Source organism: Crinia signifera, chromosome 3 (assembly GCF_055691185.1).
Source record: "Crinia signifera chromosome 3, ASM5569118v1, whole genome shotgun sequence".
In the NCBI taxonomy this organism is placed as follows: Eukaryota; Metazoa; Chordata; class Amphibia; order Anura; family Myobatrachidae; genus Crinia; species Crinia signifera.
The window spans coordinates 78,184,952-78,211,422 of NC_139219.1; the positions used below are offsets into that span (position 1 = coordinate 78,184,952).

General features: G+C 45.7%; 1 protein-coding gene and 1 long non-coding RNA gene across 2 annotated transcripts in view; one reads left to right on the top strand and one right to left on the bottom strand.

Moving 5' to 3' along the window:
* Positions 1–5,391: 5,391 nt before the first annotated feature.
* Positions 5,392–19,659, bottom strand: LOC146063587 (uncharacterized). Its single transcript, XR_014471621.1, has 3 exons — positions 19,389–19,659; positions 7,796–7,904; positions 5,392–5,420 (listed from the first exon to the last, which is right to left on the bottom strand). It is a non-coding gene; the product is annotated as an uncharacterized LOC146063587 (long non-coding RNA).
* Positions 19,660–19,720: 61 nt separating this feature from the next.
* HEATR5B (HEAT repeat containing 5B) overlaps positions 19,721–26,471 on the top strand; it is a 66,552-nt gene continuing 59,801 nt past the window's right edge. Inside the window, exons 1-2 of the mRNA XM_083176096.1 lie at positions 19,721–19,888; positions 21,953–22,112. Of these exons, the coding sequence (XP_083032222.1) occupies positions 21,987–22,112 (126 nt within the window). The 5' untranslated portion in view covers positions 19,721–19,888; positions 21,953–21,986. The remainder of the gene's footprint in view (positions 19,889–21,952; positions 22,113–26,471) is intronic.

Here is a 26,471-nt window from a genome sequence, read left to right on the forward strand (position 1 = left end):
GGCGGTCTGTGGTCTAGGGCTCACAGCCTAATAAATAATAATGCCGTATATCTTATCTAGTTACCTGTGTGGTCTGGGGCTCACTGGCTAATAAATAATTAAATACTGCCTGCCTAATAAATAATTAAATACTGCCGTATATCTCTACCTTTGTGGTCTGGGGCTCACTGGCTATACTGCCGTATGTACCGTCTGGTCTGCAACTACACTTCTTTGGGGGCGGCTAAACTTTTTTGAGGGCGGTTGCAATTACACTTCTTTTTGGGCGGCTTAGCATAGTTATCCAGCTACCTCAGTGCAAACTTTTGCAATAAAAACAATATTGTGAGGTGTGAGGTGTTCAGAATACACTGGAAATGAGTGTAAATGAATGTTATTGAGGTCAATATAGCTTAGGAGCAAAAAAACCCACCAAATTCTGTGATTTTAGCTGTTTTTATGCTTTTTTAACAAAAAAATCAGAACCCAAAACCCAAAAAAACCCAAAAAAATCCAAACACAAAACACTTAGGAGATGTTTTGCCAAAACCCATTAGAACCCAAAACCTCAAGGTAATCAGAACCCAAAACCCGAAAAGTGTCCAGTGCACATCTCTACAATATATCCACTAAAAGTGTCAGCGTCGCTCACATTTGTGATATAAATGCATATAATATAGGGTTCACACTAGGAATTTTTAGGAGAGGGAGAGAGAGAGAGAGAGAGAGAGAGAGAGAGAGAGAGAAAGAAAGAGAGAGAGAGAGAGATATAATTAAAATATTAAAGAAATAGTGTTAGTGAGGAAAAAAAAAGTGTTAATAGAATGTAAGGGTGTGCCACACTAGAGCCACCCAGCCCAACCAGTCCAGGGGCACCGCACCCCACACCCACACCACCGTTACCCTAAATTGGGTATACGATTAACCAGCAAGGAGCCACATGATAATGGGTCCTTACTTGATATATCCAAACTAAAAAGAGCTTCCTACCTTGGAGCAACCCCAGACTACTCCATGTGGCATATCAGGACCCACATCTCCTCCTAATATGGGCTCCCTTCTGCATCTCACAACATGCATATGTCTTGTTTTACTTACTCAGTATTAACCCCTCCCTTGCATGCACCGGAGTGGTATTACTGAACTAATTGAGCATCTACCACTATCTGTATGTACTTTACACTGTACCAACACCCTCATCATCTTATATTATGGGTGATGTACTTTACGCTGTACCAACACACTCATCTTATATTAGGGGTGATGTACTTTACACTGTACCAACACTATCATCATCTTATATTAGGGGTGACGTACTTTACACTGTACCAACACACTCATCATCTTATATCAGGGGTGATGTACTTTACACTGTACCAACACTATCATCATCTTATATTAGGGGTGATGTACTTTACACTGTACCAACACCATCATAATCTTATATCAGGGGTGATGTACTTTACACTGTACCAACACACTCATCATCTTATATCAGAGGTGATGTACTTTACACTGTACCAACACCCTCATCATCTTATATTATGGGTGATGTACTTTACACTGTACCAACACCTTCATCATCTTATATCAGGGATGACGTACTTTACACTGTACCAACACCCTCATCATCTTATATTATGGGTGATGTACTTTACACTGTACCAACACCTTCATCATCTTATATCAGGGGTGACATACTTTACATTGTACCATCACCATCTTATATCAGGGGTGACATACTTTACATTGTACCATCACCATCTTATATCAGGGGTGACGTACTTTACACTGTACCAACACCTTCATTTTCTTATATTAGTGGTGACATACTTTACACTGTACCAACACCTTCATCATCTTACATTAGGGGTGACATACTTTACACTGTACCAACACCTTCATCATCTTACATTAGGGGTGACGTACTTTACACTGTACTAACACCATCATCATCTTATATATGGGTGATGTACTTTACATAGTACCAACACCTTCATTATCTTATATTAGGGGTGACGTACTTTACATTGTACCAACACCTTTATCGTCTTATATGGGGTGATGTACTTTACACTGTACCAACACCCTCATCATCTTATATTGTATGTTAGATCAATACTTTTTAATATGAAAACTTGCTGCTTCCACAGGGTCTGTTTTAGTCCATGGACCAAAGTGCAATGCCCTTATACTGTAGGACCACATATATTTCACATCTCCTATATATTTGGCTACATCTGTCACTCAAAGTGGGTGTCTGTGTCTATAACGCTCTGTTCCTGGACTTTCCTCTTAATGTGTGATTGCCTTCATCTGTGCTGAACACCTTTCTGAGAAATTAACCTGTTTAAAACAGGTGATGGCAATCATACATTAAGGGGAAGTCTAGAAACAGAGCAATGTGTCCCTCCTGGAGAGGGTCATGTTGGGAGGTATGTGACAGAGAACCAGCCCAGTGAGCCCACAGACAGTGCCAGACACCCACTGCCTTCCCATGTTGCCCAGCACTGCTACTCCACAGCCACCAGGTGAGCGCCCCCCTCCCGCGATTTGCGGCAAAACCTCGCCCCCCCCCTCCCGCGATTCGCGGCAAAACACCCGCTGCCCCGCGACCCCCCCTACCGCGATTCGCAGCAAAAACAACCCCGCGACCCCCCCTCCCACGATTCGCTGCAAAAAGAACCCCCCCACGACCCCTCCCGCAATTCGCAGCATAACCACCACCCCGCGACCCCCCCCCCCGCGAATCGCGGCAAACCCTCCCCCGTGACCCCCCCCCCCCCCGATTTGCGGAAAAAACACCCCCACCGCGACCTCCCTCCCGCGATTCGCGGCAAAAAGAACCCCCCCGCGACCCCCCCTTGCACGATTGGCGGCACCCCCCCTGCGACCCCCCTCCCGCGATTCGCGGCACCCCCCCCCCTAAATTCGCAGCAGCCCCAGGATTAAATGGCACATGCAAAACACTGACATGGCTATGGTCGACAATGAAAAAGGTTGACATGAGTTTTTGAAGATTTATTTTTAATTTTTTTAATTTTTTCATATTCATTGTCATGTGTCGACATGGACACCAATGAAGTGGCACACTTATGTCAACATTAACATGTGTTGACCTTTCTGTGTTGATTTTTTCTTGTGGCGATTCGCGTCACACCCCCCCGCAACCCCCCCTCCCGCGATTCGCGGCACCCCCCGTGACCCCCCACCTCCCGCAATTCGCGGCAACCCCCCACTGGAACCCCTGTGAACCCCGCCCTCCCGCGATTCGCGGCACCCACCCCCGCGACACCCCCTCCCGCAATTCGCGGCACCCCCCCGTGATTCGTGGCATCTCCAGAATTAAATTGCACATGGAAAACACTGACATGGCTATGGTCGACAATGAAAAAGGTTGACATGAGTTTTTGAAGTTTTTTTTTTCATTTTTTGAATATTTTCATATTCATTCTCATGTGTCGACATGGACACCAATGCAGTGCCACACTTATGTCAACATTTACATGTGTTGACCTTTCTGTGTTGATTTTTTCCTTGTGGCGATTCGCGTCACACCCCCCGCAACCCCCCCTCCGGCGATTCGCAGCGACCCCCCCCTCCCGCAATTGGCGGCAACCCCCCACCGGAACCCCCATGAACCCCGCTCTCCCGCGATTCGCGGCACCCACCCCCCACAACCCCCCCTCCCGCAAATCGCGGCACCCCCCGCGATTCGCGGCAGCCCCAGGATTAAATGGCACATGGAAAACACTGACATGGCTATGGTCGCCAATGAAAAAGGTTGACATGAGTTTTTGAAGTTTTTTTTTCCATTTTTTGAATATTTTCATATTCATTCTCATGTGTCGACATGGACACCAATGAAGTGCCACACTTATGTCAACATTTACATGTGTTGACCTTTCTGTGTTGATTTTTTCTTGTGGCGATTTGCGTCACACCCCCCCCCCCCACAACCCCCACTCCCGCGATTCACGGCACACACACACACACACCTCCCCCGCGATTCTCGGCACCCCACCCCGTGACCCCCCCTCCCGTGATTCACGGCACACCCCCGCGACCCCCCTCCCATGATTCGCCGCAACCCCCGCCCCGTAACCCCCCCTCCCGCGATTCGCGGCACCCACCCCCGCGACCCCCCCTCCCGCAATTCGCGGCACACCCCCCCCCCCGCGATTCGCGGCAGCTCCAGAATTAAATTGCACATGGAAAACACTGACATGGCTATGGTCGACAATGAAAAAGGTTGACATGAGTTTTTGAAGTTATTTTTTTCATTTTTTGAATGTTTTCATATTCATTCTCATGTGTCGACATGGACACCAATGAAGTGCCACACTTATGTCAGCATTTACATGTGTTGACCTTTCTGTGTTGATTTTTTCTTGTGGCGATTCGCGTCACACCCCCCCACCCCCCGCAACCCCCACTCCCGCGATTCACGGCACACACACACGCCCCCCCGCGATTCTCGGCACCCCACCCCGTGACCCCCCCTCCCGTGATTCACGGCACACCCCCCGCGACCCCCCCTACCATGATTCGCCGCAACCCCCGCCCCCGTAACCCCCCTCCCGCGATTTGCGGCAACCCACCCCGCGACCCCCCTCCCGCGATTCTCTGCAATCCCTCCCCTCCCGCGATTCGCAGCATCCACCCCCCACAACCCCCCCTCCTGCAATTCGCGGCACCCCCGCTACCCCCCCTCCTGCAATTCGCGGCACCCTCCGCGACCCCCCCTCCCGCGATTCGCGGACACCTAAGTTGCAATACAGGGCATCTTTCATACAATTCTAACCATATTTCTCATATACAAACGTTCACAAATTAAGGGGGCGCAGCCCCTTACGACGGTGTGAAGAGCGCCCGTAGGGCGCGATGAATCACCTAGTTTGCATATAAATGCCGTGGGGCAGCACGGATGGTGTTATGGTTAGCATTACTGCCTCACAGTGCTGAGGTCATGGGTTCGAACCCAACCATGGATCCAATTCTTTGTATATTCTCCCCGTGCTTGCGTGGGTTTACTCCGGGTACTCCGGTTTCCTCCCACAATCCAAAAATATACTGGTAGGCTAATTGGCTCCCAAAATTAACCCTAGAATGTCTGTGTGTGCGTGTGTACATGTGGTATATAGATTGTAAGCTCCACTGGGGCAGGGACTGTTGTGAATGTTCAACTATATTCTCTGTAAAGCGCTGCGGAATATGTGTGCGCTATATAAGAAACTTGTTAATAAATAAATAAATAAATAAATAAATGATGATTACATACAAATGTGTGACATAAGCACAGTACAAACAGGGATATGGTGTAAGCCAATGTACATGTTGCATAATTAGTTACTGCATAAGGATTTACCAAGAAAATTGGAGATAAATAATATTACCTTCTAAAACGGAGGGTAATCTCCTATTCATTGTATGCCTGAAATCTAGGAAACAACAAATGAAAGAATTATCTATATTTCGTTTTCATTAACAAGTTTTTGTAAACAATAAAATGAACACAATGACATATTCTTATGTAGGAAGCTCATAGGCTAAATATCGATTTTTTTTCTTCCTTAATACCGTGATATGACAGATTCATGTGATTTAACTTATAAAATGTATATTCTCTCTTAGGGGTTTATTCTAGTTCATTCTTTCTGACAAAATCCTTCTTAGATGGACAAAACCATGTGCACTGCAGGGGGGCAGATGTAACATGTGCAGATAGAATTAGATTTGGGTGAGTTATTTTGTTTCTGTGCAGGGAAAATACTGACTGCTTTATTTTACACTGCAATATAGATATCACTTTGAAGAAAAACCCCACCCAAATCTAATTCTCTCTGCACAAGTTACATCTGCCCCACCCGCAGTGCACATGGTTTTGTCCATCTAAGAAGGATTTTGTCAGAAAGAGTGAACTAGAATAACCCCCTTAGTTATGGACTAACCAGTTATTTTAACATTGACAGCCTGATTCAGGCTAACTAGGAAGGGGAGGAATTCGGCCCTGTTTCGATGGTGTGCAAATGCCTTTGGTGAGTACCACACTTGTGGAGGTGTTCACGTGGGTAGGGGAGGTGGGGAGCGGCATCAGGGGAACACCCAGCTTTTTTTCCCCATGAAAATGCTGGGGAGTCTATGTCTGCTGGGGCAGACAGCTGAGCGCCCATCTACTTTTTGGTGATCTGTGGAGGAAGTAAAAGTCATTTCATACTGAGTTTTATTTCAGAAGGGGAGAAAAATCATTAGATGGTTTGCATGGTCATGTCGAGGGGATGCGGGCAGTACGAAGCGGTTGTTTGCCGGGGCAGTGGGCAGCGCATACGAATATACGCTGCCTAGTGAGCGGGTCTGAATCAGGCGCTCAGTGCATTAGCCACTTTATGTAGCACTTGTTCTTCCCCATGTTTTAAACCCAAGCAACACACTGCAACGCTCAGACCAATTCGCTGAATACTCTATGTCTATTGGCTAAATGTCACACCAAGGAATACAGAGCATTTCAGATTGAAGCAATCAGATGACACCAAGGGCCCGGTTCAGACCTATTCGCTATGCTGTGAGTGTCTGAAGCCCAGTGATCAGGTTAACGCCTCCCCACATGAGTGAATTCCCACAATTTATTGTATCTTTAGCATGGAAAAAAAATCTGCATGGCCCCGGCATTTAGGATTTAAAAATTTGGGGGGCTTGTGAGGGGATCAAAAAACCATAAAAATTATAAAATTGTGGTTGGATAAATTTCCTGCTAATGCTGAGCAAACACTGTCTGGTAAAATACCTGACCGGCATTTTATCTGATAGCCTGAAACCCATCAGATATTTACAGCCATAGATTGTGGCATACTTTAAAGTGTACGGACAAACAAAATTAGGGTTCCACCCTGGTGGGGAGACATTTTCCTGCATCCCCGCTGTGAAGGAACAGAGTAAATGTCCATTGGTCAGCTGTTGCTATGCATACACTGCCTAATGTGGCCAACCTGCAACTTCAAAACATCACCTCAGGCAGACATGCTGGACGACCCGTAATGTCCGACCGATTGATATTTTCAGATTGGTTGCATACATACACTGTACAATTATCTGACTAAAGGACCATACACACTATAAGATTATCTTTCCAATCTGGCTGGTTGAAATGAAAGTCTGTAAATTTTGGGGTGCAAATGAAGTGAACATTTGCTCCTAAGCATGGAAAACAGACAAAAATCTACATTTAAATAAGTTTACTCAATTTATGCAGATGACAGTTTTTGGTTTATTGTAATTTGTTCCCAAAAATTTCCAGATTGGAAAGAGGTGTTAGGTGTCAATATGTTGCAGATGGACCAGATATTTGCATAATAACATGTATCACATACAGATGGAGCCGGCCTCATGCTTGCAGGGGCTGACGATAGAATCGTGCCCTTCGGATCCCCGCCACTGGTCCCCACATACTGTAAATGTCAAAGCACCTGTGGTGTTCTAAATGTCAGTGACAATGCTTTACGTAACACCTACTATTTCAGTCATTATAAATGTGTTATATTCTCAAATGTTGGATGCTAAAACCCAAGTACATCTCTGTAAGAGATGTGCAAAATATCAGCTAAAAATGCCAGTGTGGCTCACATTTGGTATATAAATTCAAAAAAAAAAATATGATATTTTCTGTACATGGTACATTACAGGTCATTATGCTGAGCAAAAATGTTTTCTTGCCAATTTTCACATCTATTTCACACAAATTCACTTGGCACTCAATGGGTTAATCCATCACAGCGAGCTCATTGGTTTATAGATTGCCTGTACCAGTAAAGAAGCTAACCTTGGCTTGAATCCATTTTATGGTAAAGCAAGTAGACGCCAACAACCCCGGCCACTTCTAGCAGTATCACACCTTTGAAGATCTTCTTCATGTTAGCTCTCCTTTGAACCTGTAAGCAGTGAAGAGTGCTATATTGAGTAACTGGTTAATGCAGTGCACAGGGCATATTTCTATATATAATATAATAACCATGCTAAGCAGCACCTGTGCACATATTATCATACTGGTGTATCTATGCAAGGAGGTAGTTTTTCTTGAGCAGATTCTGTCCATTATTATCATTATATTTATTCTGGGGCTCCTTGCTCTTACCCCAACTTTGCTGGTCAAATATGAATAGAGCCATGATTAGTAATATTCAGGTACTGTACCTTGTCAGAGTAGGCACTTCAGTCATATCCCTAGAACATATCCCACAAGTGGATATTATACAAATTATTCCACACACATAACATAGGGTCATCATCATGTAGTTTTGCACCATAAAATACGTTAATCCCCGAGTGCGTACAGTTAATGGGTAGTGACAGATTACCCTTTTAATTTTCATCCTTTAAATTGTCCCATGAGCTGAATTATCGACACAAGCTAGGCAGTCTACACACAAGTCGACACTAACAGGTCAGTTCCTGACACACTGGACGTTTACAACCCCACAGGAAGCTAAAACATTTCATGACCAGAGGAGAGGGGTGGGGCCAACCACCTCTTAAATCCGAGGCTGATTCACAGACTGACACCCTTGAAAAAGGTGGAACCCCGGCTGAAACGCGTTGGGACATACACCCCACAACTACCTAACATCACATCCAAGTCTCCTCCACTGAGCGAGTGGAGCGCACGTTACACACCCATTGCATACCTCCCAACTGTCACGATTTTAGAGGGACAGTCCCGATTTACGGGTCCTGTCCCGCTGTCCCACCCGCAGCAGGCATTGTCCCGCTGCGGGGGGTAGCAGTTGGGAGACCCCCCAATCTAGTAGAATAGACGCTGTGCGCATGCGCACAGCGTCTATTCTCGTATGAAAATGAGGCCACGGCTAATAAGCATAAGCCCCACCCTCATTTGCATACGCCCCGCCCCCTTTTCGGGGACCTATTTCTTTAGGTCAAAAGTTGGGAGGTATGCCCATTGTACGCATTACAGAATGAGCTTTGCTTGACTGTCTGGTTAGCGGAGACCAGCTAATTAGGGGAGCGCTGCTGACATGGCACTGACATGGCACTCCCTTATTTGCTGCCAGGTCCTGCAAGTGACAGCAGTCATGCGGGGACATTCAATTCAGGGGAAGGGAGCCCATATGTGTGTATGGGTCCCCTTCAGTCCATCTGGACTGGGATTTTTGCATTTTTTTTTTGTAACCCATGTATGTCTACAGGGAAAGAAGAGACCAATCTACACTGGAGTAGTGAAATAGTATTTAAAAAAAAAAAAGGTCCAAAGAGGATTACTACTGGAGAAGAGGACCGACCTACGGTTGAAACTAGGTAAGTATGTATGTACATTGCATCTAGAAAGTATTCACAGCACTTCGCTTTTTCACATTTTGTTATGTTCCAACCTTATTCCAAAATGGAATAAATGCATTTTTTCCCTCAAAATTCTACACACAATACCCATAATGACCACATGAAAAAAAGTTTTTGCAAACGTGTTAAAAATAAAAAACTAAGAAATCACATGTACATAAGTATTCATAGCCTGTGCTCAATACTTTGTTGATGCACCTTTGTCAACAACTTTTTGAATATGATGCCTCAAGCTTGGTACACTTGTTTTTGGCCAGTTTCACCCATTCTCTTTTTGCAGCACCTCTCAAGCTTCATCAGATTGAATGAGAAGTGTTGGTGCACAGCCAGTTTCAGATCTCTCCAGAGATGTTCATTCATAGACAAATCTGGGCTCTGGCTGGGCCACTTAAGGACACACTCAAAGAGGGGATTTTCCTGAAGCCACTACTTGGATATCTTGGCTGTGTGCTTAGGGTCGTCCTGCTGAAAAATGAACCGCTGCCCCAGTCTGAGGTCATGAGCGCTCTGGAGCGGGTTTATATCTCTGTACATTGCTGCATTCATCTTTCCCTCTATCCTGGCTAGTCTCCCAGTTCCTGCCACTGTAAAACATCCCCACAGCATGATGCTGCCATTACCATGCTTTACTGCAGGGATGGTATTGGCCTGGTGATGAGCGATGTCTGGTTTCCTCCTAACACGGAATTCAAGAGAATTTTGTTTCTCTCTCATGCAGCAGGAGACACTGGAGATTACATCGGGTTTAGAGCTGGGAATGCTGGGAGCTAGGCACTACTAAATTTGTTTCAGGGCAGGCTGGCTCCTCCCCTCTAAGACCCATCAGACCCCCAGTTAGAAAATTGTGCCACGGGAGCTGGTCACAGTTTTTTACACTGCTCCAACGGGTCCGGGTGTCCTGCGTGGGTCCGGGTGTCCTGCGCCCTTGGTTTTCTGCCAAGCAGCCTGTCAGAGCCTCACTTAAGGCGTCTGCCAGACTTTCAGTGTACCTGCGGCTGCCTACGAAGGGACCGTCAGACACAGACACAGTGAGTACCGCCATTACTGCATCGCGACCGCACGCTATCCCTCAGCAGACGCGGGTGTCAGAGCCGCGCTCCCCCGGTCTCCGGCGGTGCACGCAGTGGTGCTTGTCGGAGGCTAAGGGACAGGTGCGCGGCTGGAAGCCCGGAGCAGCGCGTCGGAGGGAGCGCGGGAAGCCGCCATTTTGGGTGAGGGTGCAGGCGGGAAGAAGCCTGAGGCTGTATGTTAAGCGGGCATGGCGCGGCCATAGAACACACTAAAGCCTTGTTAATGTCTGCTTCTCCCTATAGGTGTTCAGCAGCATTGGGCTACACAGCACAGTAGTGTGGGGTAATTTTATGTCCCTGTGAGGACAGTACAGGGCAAATAGGTGGTGGTTTCTAACCTCCAGGACCCAACACCCCAAGTTACATTGAACTGTGTTGTGTGTGTGTGTGTGTGTGTGTGTGCGTGCAGGTGTGAGTGAATATAATTCTCAGACCGGGTTTGTGCTGTAAACATGACCAGCAAATCAAGCACCAAGGCTTCACAGAAGCTATATATTTGTACTTTGTGTAATGCTAGATTTACACAGCACCAGGGGCGGATCCAGGATAAAATGACAGGGGGGGCACCATGATAAAAGAGGGTTTAGGTGGGGGAGGGGCAGTGTTAGTGGTGCCAGTGTACATGCTAAGAGAGGGTGGGAATGGGATTAAAAATAGGCCCTGGCATTTAAAGTACGTAGGCCCACCATGGAGACAAAACGGAAGGATGTAGTTGTGCGCGCGCCGAAGGCGCGCTCTGGGAAAGGGTCTGTGGCCACTCAACAGGGGGCATGTCCTTGAGTGTAGTGTACCACACCATATACAACTTCTACACATTATGCAACAAAATACTAGACCCCATTATACTTGCCCCTTACACATGATGCCAAATGGAATGAGACAAAATTTACATAATGCCACACAGATTGAGCCAGAATTCACATAATGCCACACAGATTAAACAAAATTCACAATACGCTTCATATACAGGGACATTGTCCACCAAATGCGCGCATTAAACATTTATACCATAATATCCATTACACGTTAAGTTACACACCATTATGTCCATTATGTATTATGCCAAACACCATAATGCCTATTAAAAATTATGCTACATAAGTGCTGCTCATCTACATGCTCATTGCCAAGGGTTCCATGCTCATTGCCAGAGGTTCCATGCTCATTGCCATGTGGGATTACATGCTCATTGCCAAGGGGGAATACATGCTCGCGGTAAATGGGGGACAGGCAGAAGTGATAGCCACTGACAGTGGCAGAGCCTGACTGTATTCAGAGCACTGCAGGTCCCGGCTATTTGAAATAATACCCCTTTCACACCAGAAAATGCATTCCCAGGTTGGCCCCTTTTACACCAGCCTAGTCCCTGCATTTTCTGGTGTGATGGGGACAGAAAACCACCCTTCCGCCCCTTTAACCAGTTATCTCATTTAAACGGCTATATCTTCGGAACCAACTGACCCATTTACATGAGACAAGTATCATATTGAAGAACTTTTGAGTGGGCTTTGAATGATTTTAGTCCAGTGAAACTGGAACGTTTGGTTCCAGAGTAATCTGCTCTCAAATAACATGAACAGCTATGAAATTACATTTCAAAAATAAAAAAAATCGGTTTACACGCAATATCTCTGGAACCGATTGACCGATATGGACCAGCCTGGTATGATATTGAAGGCCCAGCGATTTGGAATTGAATGAGATCAAAAACAAGCTTCTAGGGAGGGAACTGGCAGCCATCGGAACTGGGTGGGGGTCGGAATTGACTGGGTCCTATATTATACTATGGGGGAAAAACGTTACAGCTTTGCCAAGCGATATCTCCGGTTCCCGGGGGGCTATAGACACGGGGCTGGGCTCGTTGGAAAGCCCTGGTCCTCATCTACAAAATTACAGGGGGGCACGTGCCCAGGTGCCACCCCCCTGAATCCGCCACTGCACAGCACTCTGCTGATGGAAAGACAAATATATGTAAAGCCTGCACTGTTTCCCCACCAGCTTCCCAAGCAGGTGATTCAGGGGAGGCACCCACACCACAATGGGTATCTCTCTTGTCAGGTACTATGGAAAGGTTGTCTGCCGAATTAGCAGAAAACCGTAGTGCAGAACCTCCATGGGTGGCTACTCTGGCTAGAACTGTAGACACCCTGGCTACATCCATGCAAAATCCCCAAAGAGCAGCACCTGTGAGACAAAAGCGTCCTCTACAGGTTGTATACTCTGAGGGGGAGGGGGATTCAGAGGAGGATCATGCTCCTTATAATGAAATGGAGGAAGGTGAATGGGAAGAGGTACAGGAGGTTCTTCCAGAACCTGAGTCTGAACCTACACACATGGGAGTGGAAGCTCTTATTGTAGCGGTAAAACACGTTTTAAAATTACCAGACGATCCAGCTCCAGAACCACAGGAGTTTGACCTTTTTGGACAGACAAAGAAATCCTCCATAGTTTTCCCCTGTCCAAACCAGGAAAAATTGTTAGCAGCATGAAAACAGCCTGACAAACGTTTCCAAATTCCGAAACGTTTTCCAGCAGTTTATCCTTTTGAAGTTTCTGCCCTAGGAAAATGGGAGACCCCGCCTCCAGTGGACGCATCGGTGTCCAGACTATCAAAAAAGACTACTCTACCGGTCCCAGGTGCATGCACCCTAAAGGACCCGTCAGACCGTAAGTTAGAGTCCACCCTTAAAACTATTTACATGGCGGCTGGGGCTCAACTTAGACCAGCTATTGTCTCCGCCTGGGTAAACAAGGCCAATGCCAAGTGGGCGGATATGATTATAGAGGGCTTAGACTCAGGCATACCTCCAGAAGAAATAAGACAACTGGCGGAACATATAAAAGAGTCAGCTAACTATTTAGGAGAGGCGGCTAGAGATATTTCTTTGATATCCGCACGCATTTCAGCAAACGCAATATCCGCCAGAAGAGAGTTATGGCTCCGCTCATGGCAGGCAGATGCTGAATCTAAAAGGGCAGTAGAGGGTCTCCCGTTTACGGGAGAGGTCCTCTTTGGCCCAGAATTGGACAAATGGATAGCCCAAGCAACAGGTGGAAAATCTGCCTTCCTGCCAACAGCACCTCCACCTGCTAGACGCCAATACACAGGGCCGTCTTTTCAGTCATTCAACTCCTTTCGCCCACAGAATTCCTTTCGAGGAAGGGGGCGAGGTTGGTTTCCACTCCACAAGAGGTACTCGTGCCAGAAGTAGACCTCAGGCCGCTGTCACCCGTACAGAGCCCAAGCAAACTCAAAAAACAGTGGCATGACAATTTGCCAGCTTTCTTAGGAGAGTCAATAGTGGGGGCAAGGCTACTGGACTTCAGAACCCAGTGGTTCTCTCTAACGGAGGACCCTTGGATTCGCAGCCTAATTTCAGAGGGTTATCGGATTCAATTTGATTTTCCTCCCCCCACTCGATTCTTTACTACAGCTCTCCCCATTGCGCAAGACAAAAAGATTGCACTTCAGAGTGCAGTAGACACCTTACTTGCTGCACAGGTAATCATCCCAGTGCCTTCTACCCAAAGGAGCAAGGGATACTACTCCAATCTCTTTGTAGTGCCCAAACCGGATGGGTCAGTTCGACCCATCTTAAATCTCAAATCACTCAATCTGATGGTTGCTTACCAACCCTTCAAGATGGAGTCCATTCACTCCGTCATAGCATCCTTGGAACACAACGAGTACATGCTCTCGTTGGACATCAAGGATGCTTATCTACATATAACGATATGGAAGCCTCATCAGGCGTATCTGCGATTTGCTATAGGAAAATAACATTTTCAGTTCAGGGCCCTGCCGTTCGGCTTATCGTCGGCACCCAGGGTCTTCACAAAGACACTGTCGATCATTATAGCGTACCTCCGGAACCAAGGGGTCACTATAATACCGTATTTAGACGATTTACTCGTCAAGGCACCATCTCCAGCAGTGCTGGAACAACATGCTCTGTTGACGGTCCAGACCCTGACCAGATTGGGCTGGATCATCAACTTCAAGAAGTCCTCGCTCCGACCAACACAGAGGATCCTGTTCCTGGGACTCTGGCTGGACACAAGAGAGCAGAGAGTATTTCTGCCGAACGACAAGATCAGCGACATACAGAGGCTCATTCGACAGACTTTGAGTCACCGTCGGGTCCAGTTACACTTGTGTGTAAAACTTCTAGGAAAGATGGTGGCAGCCTTCCCCGCTATAACGTGGGGACGCTTCCACTCGAGGCCTTTCCAGTTAGACCTACTGAGGAAAGGAGCGGGATCACATCTGTTTCTACACAGACAGATACAATTATCCACTCGAGCCCGCCACGCCCTATTGTGGTGGCTTCACTCCGAACATCTCAGGCAGGGGCGCTGATTTGCAATATGGGATTGGATCCTATTGACAACGGATGCAATTCTCCGAGGGTGGGGCGCAGTGGTACTCCACCTTCGACTTCAAGGGCGATGGAGTGTGGAAGAGAGTCTATTGTCGATCAACGTACTAGAACTAAGGGCAATCTACAATGCTCTAATAGCAGCACAGGATCTCCTTCAAGGGATGTCTGTAAAGATCCAATCAGACAACGCAACAGCAGTAGCGTACGTAAATCGACAAGGCGGCACAAAGAGCCGACAAGCAATGGCAGAGGTCACCAGAATCCTTCAGTGGGCGGAGGATTAGCAAGTTCATCTGATAGCCATATTCATTCCGGGAGTGGAAAATCTCAAAGCAGACTTTCTCAGCAGGGAGGATCTACACCCGGGGGAGTGGTCACTGCATCCCGAAGTGTTTCTGGAACTCACAGAGCGATGGGGAACTCCCGAAGTCGACCTAATGGCGTCAAGGAAAAATCACCTCCTGCCAAGGTACGTAGCAAGAACAAGAGATCCGCGGGCCATAGCAACCGACGCATTGGCAATTCCGTGGACGTTCAGCCTAGTGTATCTATTTCCACCTCTACCCTTACTGGGACAGGTGCTAAAGAAGTTGAAGAGAGAAAGAACTCAGGCAATTCTATTCGCCCTGTTTTGGCCGCGGAGAAGTTGGTTTTCGGACATCCAACAGCTGCTGGCCGACCGACCATACCCACTACCGCAGAGACACGACCTACTACTACAAGGACCATTCCATCATCAACACCTAGCCTCCCTCCATTTGACGGCGTGGCTATTGAATCCGAGGTCCTGAAGGAAAAGGGGATTCCAAAGGCAGTCATTCCCACTATGTTAAAAGCGCGTAAGCCATCTTCAGCTGCTCACTACCATCGCATTTGGAGATCTTAGGCGGAGTGGTGCACAAGCAAGAGGTGGCCTTTTCGGATATTCAAATTATCCAGGCTTTTACTATTCCTTCAAAGAGGTCTAGACGGGGGCCTCCGCCTAGGTTCACTTAAAGTACAGATCTCTGCGCTGTCTATACTATTCCAGAGGAGGTTGGCCCTCATTCCGGAAATTCAAACTTTCTTACAGGGGGTTCTTAGGATACAACCTCCCTTTGTTCCACCGGCTCCGCCGTGGGACTTAATTTAGTCCTGGCGTTCCTACAATCAGAGATGTTCGAACCTCTGGAAGAAGTTCCTTTAAAACCTCTGGTCTGGAAAACAGTACTTCTGCTCGCCCTGGCATCAGCACGTCGTGTGTCCGAGCTGAGTGCACTATCCTGCAAAGCACCGTATTTAGTATTCCACGAAGACAGGGCAGAATTGAGGACTCACCCGTCTTTTCTACCTAAGGTAGTGTCCTCTTACCACATAAATCAGCCAATCGTGGTCCCTTCCTTTCAAGGTACTCCTACGTCTCAATCCTCCTTGGACGTAGTTAGAGCTCTAAAGATTTATGTCAAAAGAACCGCACAGATCCGAAAATCGGATTGTTTGTTCGTTCTATACGATGCTTTTCGCAGAGGATGGCCAGCGTCAAAACAAACATTGGCCAGATGGATTCGGCTGACCATTCGGCAAGCATACATTCACGCAGGAAAGACTCCGCCGTCAGTGTTGACAGCTCATTCAACCAGGTAAGTAAGCACATCATGGGCTGCCAGGCGAGGGGCTTCGGCTTCTCAGCTTTGTAGGGCAGCCACATGGTCATCAGTGAACACGTTCGTTCGCTTTTACCAATTTGACACGTTTGCAGCACCGGCGACAAACTTTGGTCGGTTGGTGTTGCAGGATCCACAGAGCTCACCTGCCCGGGGAACGGTCTTTGGTACCTCCCCGATGTAATCTCCAGTGTCTCCTGCTGCATGAGAGAGAAAAGAGGATTTTGGTACTCACCGATAAATCCATTTCTCTGAATCAGCAGGAGACACTGGACGCCCTCCCAGCTCTTGATCCTGTTGGTTGTGGGGCCAGTTCAGGCCCGGTCTGTTCATATAAGTTACATATGACTGTTGTATGCAAGTTGTTATAATTCAAGTTGTTATAATTATGTTTTTTGTTACCATCTCCTCGAGTAGGACAATTTCCTAACTGGGGGTCTGATGGGTCTTAGAGGGGAGGAGCCAGCCTGCCCTGAAACAAATTTAGTAGTGCCTAGCTCCCAGCATTCCCAGCTCTAAACCCGATGTAATCTCCAGTGTCTCCTGCTGATTCAGAGAAATGGATTTATCGGTGAGTACCAAAATCCTCTTTTCTCATGGTCTGAGAGTCCCTCAGGTGCATTTTGGCAAACTCTAGGTGGGCTGCCATGTGCTTTTTGATAAGGAGTGGCTTCTGTCTGGCCACTCTACCACACAGGCCTGATTGGCGGATTGCCACAGAGATGGTTGTCCTTCTGGAAGGTTCTCCTCTCTCCACAGAGGAATGCTGTGTCTCTGACATAGTGACCATCGGTTCTTTGTGTCCCCCCTCCTGACTAGGGCTCTTCTCCCCCAATCGCTCAGTTTAGACGGCCAGCCAGCTCTAGGAAGAGTACTGGTGGATCCGAACTGCCATTTAAGGATGATGGTCTACAGACAGTTCCTTTGACTTCATGCTTGGTTTGTGCTCTGACATGCACTTTCAAGTGTGGGACCTTATATAGACAGGTGTGTGCCTTTCAAAATCATGTCTAATCAACTGAATTTACCACAGGTGGACTCCAGTTAAGCTGTAGGAACATCTGAAGGATGATCAGTGGAAACAGGATGCACCTGAGCTTAATTTTGAGCTGCATGCGAAAGGCTGTGAATACTTATGTACATGTACATTTTTTTTTTTTTTTTTATATATGTGCAAAAATCTCCCAAAAACTTTAATATTATCATTATGGGGTATTCTGTGTACAATTTTGAGGGAAATTTTATTTAATTCCATTTTGGAATAAGGTTGTAACATAACAAAAATGTGAAGTGCTGTGAATATTTTCCAGATACACTGTATGTATTAAATTTATATTTTATACAGTGTCTGTGTGTCTTTTTTTTTTTATTGGTCCTTCTTGTCAACTATAAAAATCTCAGAGGGCCCTTTAATGCAGGGACTAGTAGTTCTTAAAGTCCATGCATGCGGGGGGAGGTTTGCTGGGTCTCAGCAGCAAAACCCAATACTATATTATATCAGCTTTTTTTTTTTTTACTACAGATCAACCCAGCACCCACTGCCCAGGGCTGACCAGCCAGAGTGAGAATGCTTTTGCCAGGGGAGGTTAGTGCTGGTTTCATAAATACCACCTTATATAATACAAATATATTAGTACTTAACTACTGATTAATACACTAAGATAAAATTACAGCCAGAAAGAGAACCAGGTCACCACGCTGCAGTGGCATAACTGTAGTGCCGCAGACCCTGCAGTGGCTTGGGGAAGCCAGTGCCACGGGGAACGATGAGAACACTCTGTTGGACTCTGTCTGTCCGCACTGTTGGACGGACAGCTGATGTGAGTCAGGGATGCTGGGAAGTGCCCGCATCCCTGACTCCTCCCCTGCACCCAGTGACTGATTTCCCTCAAAACCCATTGGTGCCACACCCACTCTCGCTGGTTGCTGAGGAGGGAGGAATCGGCGCACACAGCATGCAAACCCCCGTGACCAGTTGCAGATTGGGACATTGGCCATTAAAGTCACCGGAATGTGAGGCCAAAAGTTGTGTGGTCCCACCCACAGCTGTGCCACGCGTCACTCACCAGATTTGAAATGACTGCGTCAATAAGCGGACAAGCAGAAGGGGCTCTAATCCGAGATGCGGTCGGAGTGCCTGCATCCCTGACTCCTGGCTCTGTGCTCTTTCAAACTCAGCCGGCTGCACACTTCTCTGACCCTGAGAACTGCACTCCCACACTGCCACCACAAGAGGTATTTAACTTACTACAGTCCTGCAAAGGCGGAGGTGAAAGGACACATTGACAGCCCATGGCTGGTTATACTGCACTGTGACAGCAGGATGAGGTGATTAAATAGTCAGCTTGCTGTTCCACAGAGGCATCCCGGTGACTGCGCAGGGGGGACATAGCAGAGAGGGTGTAGCCTAACTATAACCCTCATAGCCTAACCGTCACCTCCCCTGCTGCAGCCTAGCCATCACCTTCCCTGCCACAGCCTAGATGTCACCTCCCCTGCTGCATTCATCTCCTGCCACAGTCAAACCTGATGTGATTTTGTGGTGTAATGTGATTATTGGCTACTACTGTGTGGCGTAATGTGATTTTGGCTCCTACTGTGAGGCATAATGTGATTTTTGGCTCCTGCTGTGCAGCGTAATGTGATTTTTGACTTCTACTGTGTGGCGTAATGTGATTTTTGGCTCATGCTGTATGGCATAATTTGGCTTGGGGGAGCAAAATTTATAGTTACGCTACTGCCCAGCTGCCATATGCTATAAATGATGCTTCATGTATACAGGCCATATGCTATGAATGATGCTTCATGTATACAGGTACAGTAACCTGTCATAGCAACAATGTGACCCCTGGAAAGTAATATAAAGGTGCCAATGTGAGATTGACACTGTGCTAAAGGTCACAGTAAATATGAAGTAACTGGTGACAGTCACGTCTTAGCAGCATAAACAAGCAGTGAGCACTTACCATGGCAAACACTAGGAAAGTAGTTGAACGAACCACTTAAAGTTAACATTTGCATGTACCAAGCTTCCACCATTGATCTAATGGGAAAAACTCCATAACTGCCATTGCAGTTACTGGCATATACCCCAAACACATTACTTGCGGTATGATTAGTACGCACATGCAGTAACAAGTAGCTATATATTTTTAGGGTAACAAGCTGAGACTGGTCTGTTGGAGTTATGTGCAGTAATTTGTGGTATAAGTGCTTAGCCTTCATTCGGTGCAGTCAGTTGCCAGTACCTGTTATGGACGCTTCCGCTTGTTGTCACGTGTCTGGAGGTAGACTGTCGCATACGGGTGACGCTCCTTCTGGTGACGTTTGGGGTTAGGACGCAGACAGCGAGAGAGTGGGGCTTCCTGGAGGCGGCTGCTGTTGACCTGTGTGACAGTGCCAGTACTGTAGCCGGGGAAAGCTCCTCATCATCACACAGGCCAGGGGCAAACTACTTCCAGCTAAGGTAATGAGCCCCCTGTGACACATGTATATTTAGCCGCAGATGGTAAGCTTTGCAATGGATTTATAAGCGGCTAGGGGCATCTCTGTGCTGGGTGGTGTATACAGGGGGTTGAGTGATTGTGTCACACCACAGCAGGCACATAGACTGTCAGGAAACAACCCTGCCTGTCTTATTCCTTTTTTAATATGGTGCATCCATTTAAATTTCAATGAGATGTACAGTCTGTGTCATTAGACTGTTGTATATCTACTATTTTGTTATGATGTAGTGATTAGTCCCAGAGATGGCCCCATACAGGACATAATGTGTTTCCCAAATGGGCAACACATGAGCACTAAAATAGGATTAGAATAATACCACATATCTCACCAACAATGTACACATTTTTCTGGCTCTCTGCTTTTTGTATTTCTTGTAGAATTTCCTTAGATCCTTTATAAATCCCAGGTGCAGGGAAGTTAGAGATCCTAAAAACTGCTGCTGTCACCTTGGACACTATTCAATGTTTCACATCTGTTACTGCCCCATTATGTCATCGTACTATGAGCAGAAACAGGAGACTCCTGATGAAACCCTTACAAACATACGAACTCCTGGGCCCTGGGCGAGATCTATTAAATCTTGGAGTGAGATAAACTGGAGAGAGATAAAATATCAACCTTCTGTCATTGAACAAGCTCTGCTGGAAAAATTAGTTATAAGCTGGTTAGTTGCTATGAGCAACTGCTCCACTCTGCCTCTTCAAGATTTCATACATCTCCTCCTTAGTGACTTATATGTAGATATGAGATGGAATCCATTGCTGATAGATATACATATTGTCCTAGATTGGATCCTGCAATCTTACCAGGACATGGAGGCTCCAAGTAATAATTAGATGCAACAGTGGTACTTATTGTTTAATTTCGTGGCCCGACATTGCTGAAGCTTAGTTTTTGCACATGACATAACCACAGGAACTTATTATAAGGTTCCATCTTTCCTAATGCTGCAGGGTTACAGGATTATCTTTTCATTAGTGACTTCCATAGTGGCGCCAGTCAGAATAATCCTATAGAGCAGGCCTGGCCAATACTGTATGTGCCTCTCAAGCTGTCGTGAAACTACAAGTCCCAGCATACCTTGCCACGGTTTTGGCATTAAGGAATGCTAAAGCTGTGGCAGAGCATGATGGTATGTGTAGTTTCACAACAGCTGGAGAGCTGCAGGTTGGCCAGACCTGCTATAGAGTATTCTAACCACTCCAATCTTTGATTTGGTCCTTGAGACCCTTTACATCACAGCTTTTTATTGCCTAGTTTCTTAACCATATGTACTAGACCCTGGTATATATGCTTAAGACATTAATATTATTCAGTTCAGTTGTATATCTTGTTTTGCCTTTTAAAATGAGTGTTGCTTTAAATTTAGAGGCTACATCATTACTGCCTGTGTATTGTTATTCCTCATGTTTCCCAGGTATCATGCTGCTTAATGTTATACTGCAATGATGGGGAACCTTCGGCCCTCCAGCTGTTGTTCAACTACACATCCCAGCATGCTCTACAACAGTTGTAGCATGGTCACATAGCAAAACTGTAAGGGCTATTTCACACACTCTGGCTCCTGCTGGACGGCGAAACCCCGCACGGCTAGGAAGCCGTGACGCACACAGCAGTTTACAATGGTTGGGATGGCCACAACCCGGCAGCCGTCCCTTCCAGTGGTTGAAACTGGCTGCAGCCGGGCCGTGGCCATCCCGTGTGAAAGGACACAATTGTGTCCATTATTAACTACAGTGTGCGGCACTGCTTTTTGCTGTGCGGGGTTTCGCCGCCCGGCAGGAGCCGGAGCGTGTGAAATAGCCCTAACAAGGCATTCTGGGATGTGTAGTTCCACAACAGCTGGCGGGCCAAAGGTTCCCCATCCCTGTTATACTGTATAATACCATAGCAAATATCTGATGACTTGATTTCCAGGTTGTAGGTTATCCTAGAATGTCCAATAAGACTTCCATTGGAGCTAATACTAATGACATATTTTGTAGTGCCAATATTTCTAAATGATTGTTCCATTTTCCTGTAGGGGGGTGTTCATTGACCCTGTAATCAGAGCAGATATGGAGCTGGCCCACAGTCTACTCCTTAAAGAAGATGCTCTGGCCCAGGTTACAGAGGCCAAGAAATCAGTCTTTGTGTTTGAGTGGCTTCGGTTTCTGGATAAAGTTCTCATAGCAGCTAACAAGGTAAATTCAACTTTTCTGCAATGTATTTTATAGTTATAAAAGTCTTACGTAATTGGCCATAGATTCATCTGTCTAATGTTGTTAATGGTACATAGTGATCGGGGCAGTGCGTGTGGGTACGGGGGCAGCATTGGGTGGGCTGACTGGCCCCACCAACGTCATTGTAGAGGCTGAGCGATGTCAGTGCGGGTGGCGGGCCGGGCATCGTGACGATACTGCGAGGGGTGGTCCGGCATCTCCATCTTGAGATTTAGTGTTGTCAAACTCATGGTCCCCCAGCTGTTGTGGAACTACACGTCCCAGCATGTCGGATGGAGGGCGGTTCTAGCAGGGCTCTGCTTAAAGGGCAGAGTGCATTTTTCCAATTTAAAAATCAGGCAGGGCACAGTGAACACTATGTACATACAGTAACATAACGGCACATTATATAATAAATACATCCTTGTGGCTTATAACAGCTTCTATTGCTTATAGAACAGTGCTTACAAGACTGCAAAAAAAATGATTCACCACTTTTCAGTACAATTACATTTTCACAAACATCTGGTGATCTGATGTACACATATGGTGGAAGTAATGCGTTTAAATGTATTAATCGTGCACCATGGTTGGTGTGGTGGTTTTCTCTACTGTCTCGTAGCCCCGGGGTCATGATTTGGTTGAAATTTGTTAGTTCAGTAGTTCCCAAACTTTCTCACATCACGGCACCCTAGAGCTTCAGTATTACTGTCACAGCACCCCTAGGCCAAAGGTTTCTTGCTTGGGAAATATTGATCCAGATGATCGAGACCTCTCGTGTTTGGATGGTAATGTTAGATTCTGTTTCTGATTTTTTGTTAAATAATAAAAATAGAGACTTGTCTAAAGTGCTGATTCCCATGAAAATAATGATACTGACATCATTTAACCTCACATTCATAAAAAGAACACCATTTAAAGCCATGTTATGTTTCCTGTTATTGGTCAAGCCATTAGCTTATGTATACCCCTTTCACACTCGCAGAGCCGGGTCATACCTGGGAATGTGTTCCCGGATTCTTCCCGGGACTCTACCCTGAAATGTACCCTTTCACACTGAACTCAGACCTGGGATCGACCCGGGACAGCCCCATTCACACTGATCCCAGGAAATCCCTGCAAATACATCTGCATGTCATTAGAAATGGACACCAGGGCGCTGAAAGATGACATTAGTATTTGTGAGCCCAAGAAAGCTCCAATCAGCAGCTTTTTTAAAGTCCCGTGTACCCAATCCCGGGTACGGGACCATTCACACTGACCGCATCGCATCCCAGGTCGATTCCGGAATCTACCCAGGTCAGGACCTGGGTAGAAATCAAGGGATGTTCATCCCGGGATATTTTTTCAAGACCCTTTCACATTGAGCTAAATCCCGGGTTGATGCGTGTTCATGTGCAAAAACCTGGGATATTTTTGCAAGTGTGAAAGGGGTAATAGTGTTCACTCTAGCACCCTGCACCTTTCAAAACCCATGTAGTTCCTATTCCCAGCCTGGGGTGTCGCTCTCGGCTGTGGTGTATTTGTCACAATGTGGCCTGTTTCTAAATACTGATCACACTGTTCTATGAGCACCAAAGCAGACAGCAACACCCCAGACAGGAAATGGGAACCGCACAGGTTTTGAAAGGTGCAGGGTGCCAGAATGACCACTATAATGTGGAAGTAGTGGGATACGTTCATTAGGTCGACCAACTTAGGTTGAAACATGAAATAGCTAATGTCGACCTAGCTTGGATATTTTTGGGTTTACATGCTGAAAGCTGTCGCTGTAGGTTTACTATAGACACCTGGCACATTGTAGAAGGTAGAGTTATTATGGGCCTGATTCTGGTTCACTTGCAACAGCAAAGTCTCTCTCTAATGGACAAAAAACATGTGCACTGCAGGTAGGACAGATGTAACGTGAAGAGAGAGTTAGATTTTGGTGGGTTTTGTACTTTAAACTGGTATTTATATTGCAGTGTAAGAATAAAGCAGCCAGTATTTTCCCTGCACAAAAACAAATGATCTCCCACAAATCTAAAGCTGTGTACACACGGAGCAATATATTGCTCAGCAATCATATTGCTCAGTGTCCCATTTTCATCTGCGACCAGAGATGTTCGCTGATGAAAATGACACACTGCCGGGAGAAGAGGCAGGGGAAGTCGCTGGTCAGAGGAGTACGCTCCTCCGACCAGCGACCATTCAGAGGCTGAAAACGGGAACGCGCACCCGGCGATTTATCGCCAGTGCACACTCCAATCGCTGGCAATATGGTCGCTCAGCGACCACATTGCCTGAGATTTTTAACCGTGTGTACACAGCTTAAAGCCCTGTACACACGCTAAAGGTGCGCACACACGTACAGATTTTCTGTCTGATCTATTTGGTGGGAACAAAAACCTGAAAATCTATAGGAGCAACTGACAATCAAAAAATTGTTCCCAAACTCTTGAAAACAGACAGTGATCAGTCAGACAAATTGTTTAATCGTTCTGATATACTGTAACAAATTTATCAAAGCATATTTTTTTTTTCTGTTTTCCTGCATTTGGGAGAAAATTTTTGATTGTCATACGCTCCCATACATTTCCAGGTTTATACGTGTGTACGCACCTTTATATTTGCTTTAGATTTGATGTTAGATTCGATTTTCTATTAGATCTGGCATTAGATCTGTACTTTCAATTCGATTTCGACTTCACAATGTACTCATTCGATTTACTGGATCGAATTCGAGATTTCCTTGGCTGCACAGTAGAGTTTTCTATTTGATTTTGAGAAAACGAGAGCGCGTATCGAATGCAGATCGAAAGTGTCCTAAAAACCATTCGATGTGGATTCGATTTTGCTTCTATAAGCAAAATCAAATCGAAAACAGGGAAAAATGTAAGCATGTGTACACAGCTTTACTCTATCTGCACATGTTACACCAGCTGCAGTTCACATGGTTTTGTCCATTGGAGAGAGGCTTTTGCAAGTGAACCAGAATCGGGCCCCAAGTTATAACTGCTCATCTATTCTTTCAGCCACTTTATCAGCTTTTTGTTCAATGATTTTTATAGATAATTTCATGTATTCAAAATATGAACTTTAAGGTGTGTACCAAATGTTTACCTATAGGATGTAGACTTTAACCCTAAGCTTGCATACGTCTTAAGGGATGTTTTGATTTTGACAGGTTTTCGGTTCGATTTTGCTTATAGAAGCAAAATCAAATCGAAATCCAATGGTTTTTAACCCCTTCCTGACAGAGCTAGTTTTGGCGTTCCTGACAGAGCCATTTTTTTCAAATCTGACATGTCTCACTTAAGTGGGGATAACTTTTTTTTGCTTTTACTTATCCCAGTGATTTTGAGATTGTTTTTTCGTGACACATTGTACTTCAAATTAGTGGTAAATTTGGGTCGATACAGTCTGTGTTTTTTTGTGAAAAATACCAAAATGTCGTGAAAAAATGGAAAATTTAGCGATTTGCAAAATGTTAAATTTTCTGCTTGTGAGACAAATAATCATACCACTCAAAATAGTTAATAACTAACATAGACCATATGTCTACTTTATGTTGCCATCATTATTTCAACTTCCTTTTCATTTTTTTGGACACTAGGAGGCGTAAAATATGAATAGCAAATTCTCAAATTTTCAAGAAAATTTCAAACACTGATTTTTTTAGGGACCAGTTCAGTTCTGATGTGACTTTGAGGGACTTGTATGTGAGACACCCCCATAAATGATGCCATTTCAAAAACTGCACCCCTCACAGTATTCAAAACAGCATTTTGGAAGTTTGTTAACCCTTTAGGTGTTTCACAGGAATTAAAACAAAGTGTAGGTGAAATTTCAAAATTTCATTTTTTTTGCAGAGTTTCAATTTTAATACATTTTTCTAACGAATACAGTAGATTTTACTAGAGAAATGTGACTAAAAATTGATTCCCCCAATTCTTTTGATTTCATAAATATCCTATATGTGGCCCTAGTGTGCACGGTGACCAAACCACAGGCTTCATAATAGAAGGAGCACCTACTTGATTTTGGAGCCCCTTTTTTATGAGATTATGTTTTAGGCACCATGTAGGTTTCTAGGCACCATAAGATGCTAAAAGTTAGGAACCCCCCCACAAGTGACCCCATTTTGCAAACTACACCCTTCAGGGAATTCATCTAGGGGTATAGTGTACATTTCAAACCCCCAGGGGTTTCACCAATTGTGAGGCATTGCCGTACTCGGGAGAAATTGGGGCACAGATTTTGGGGTGCTTTGTCTCCTTCATTCCTTGTGAAAATTAAAAATTTTGAGCCAGATCTGCATTTTTGTGTAAAAAAATGTAATTTTTTACAGAAAAATGCAGT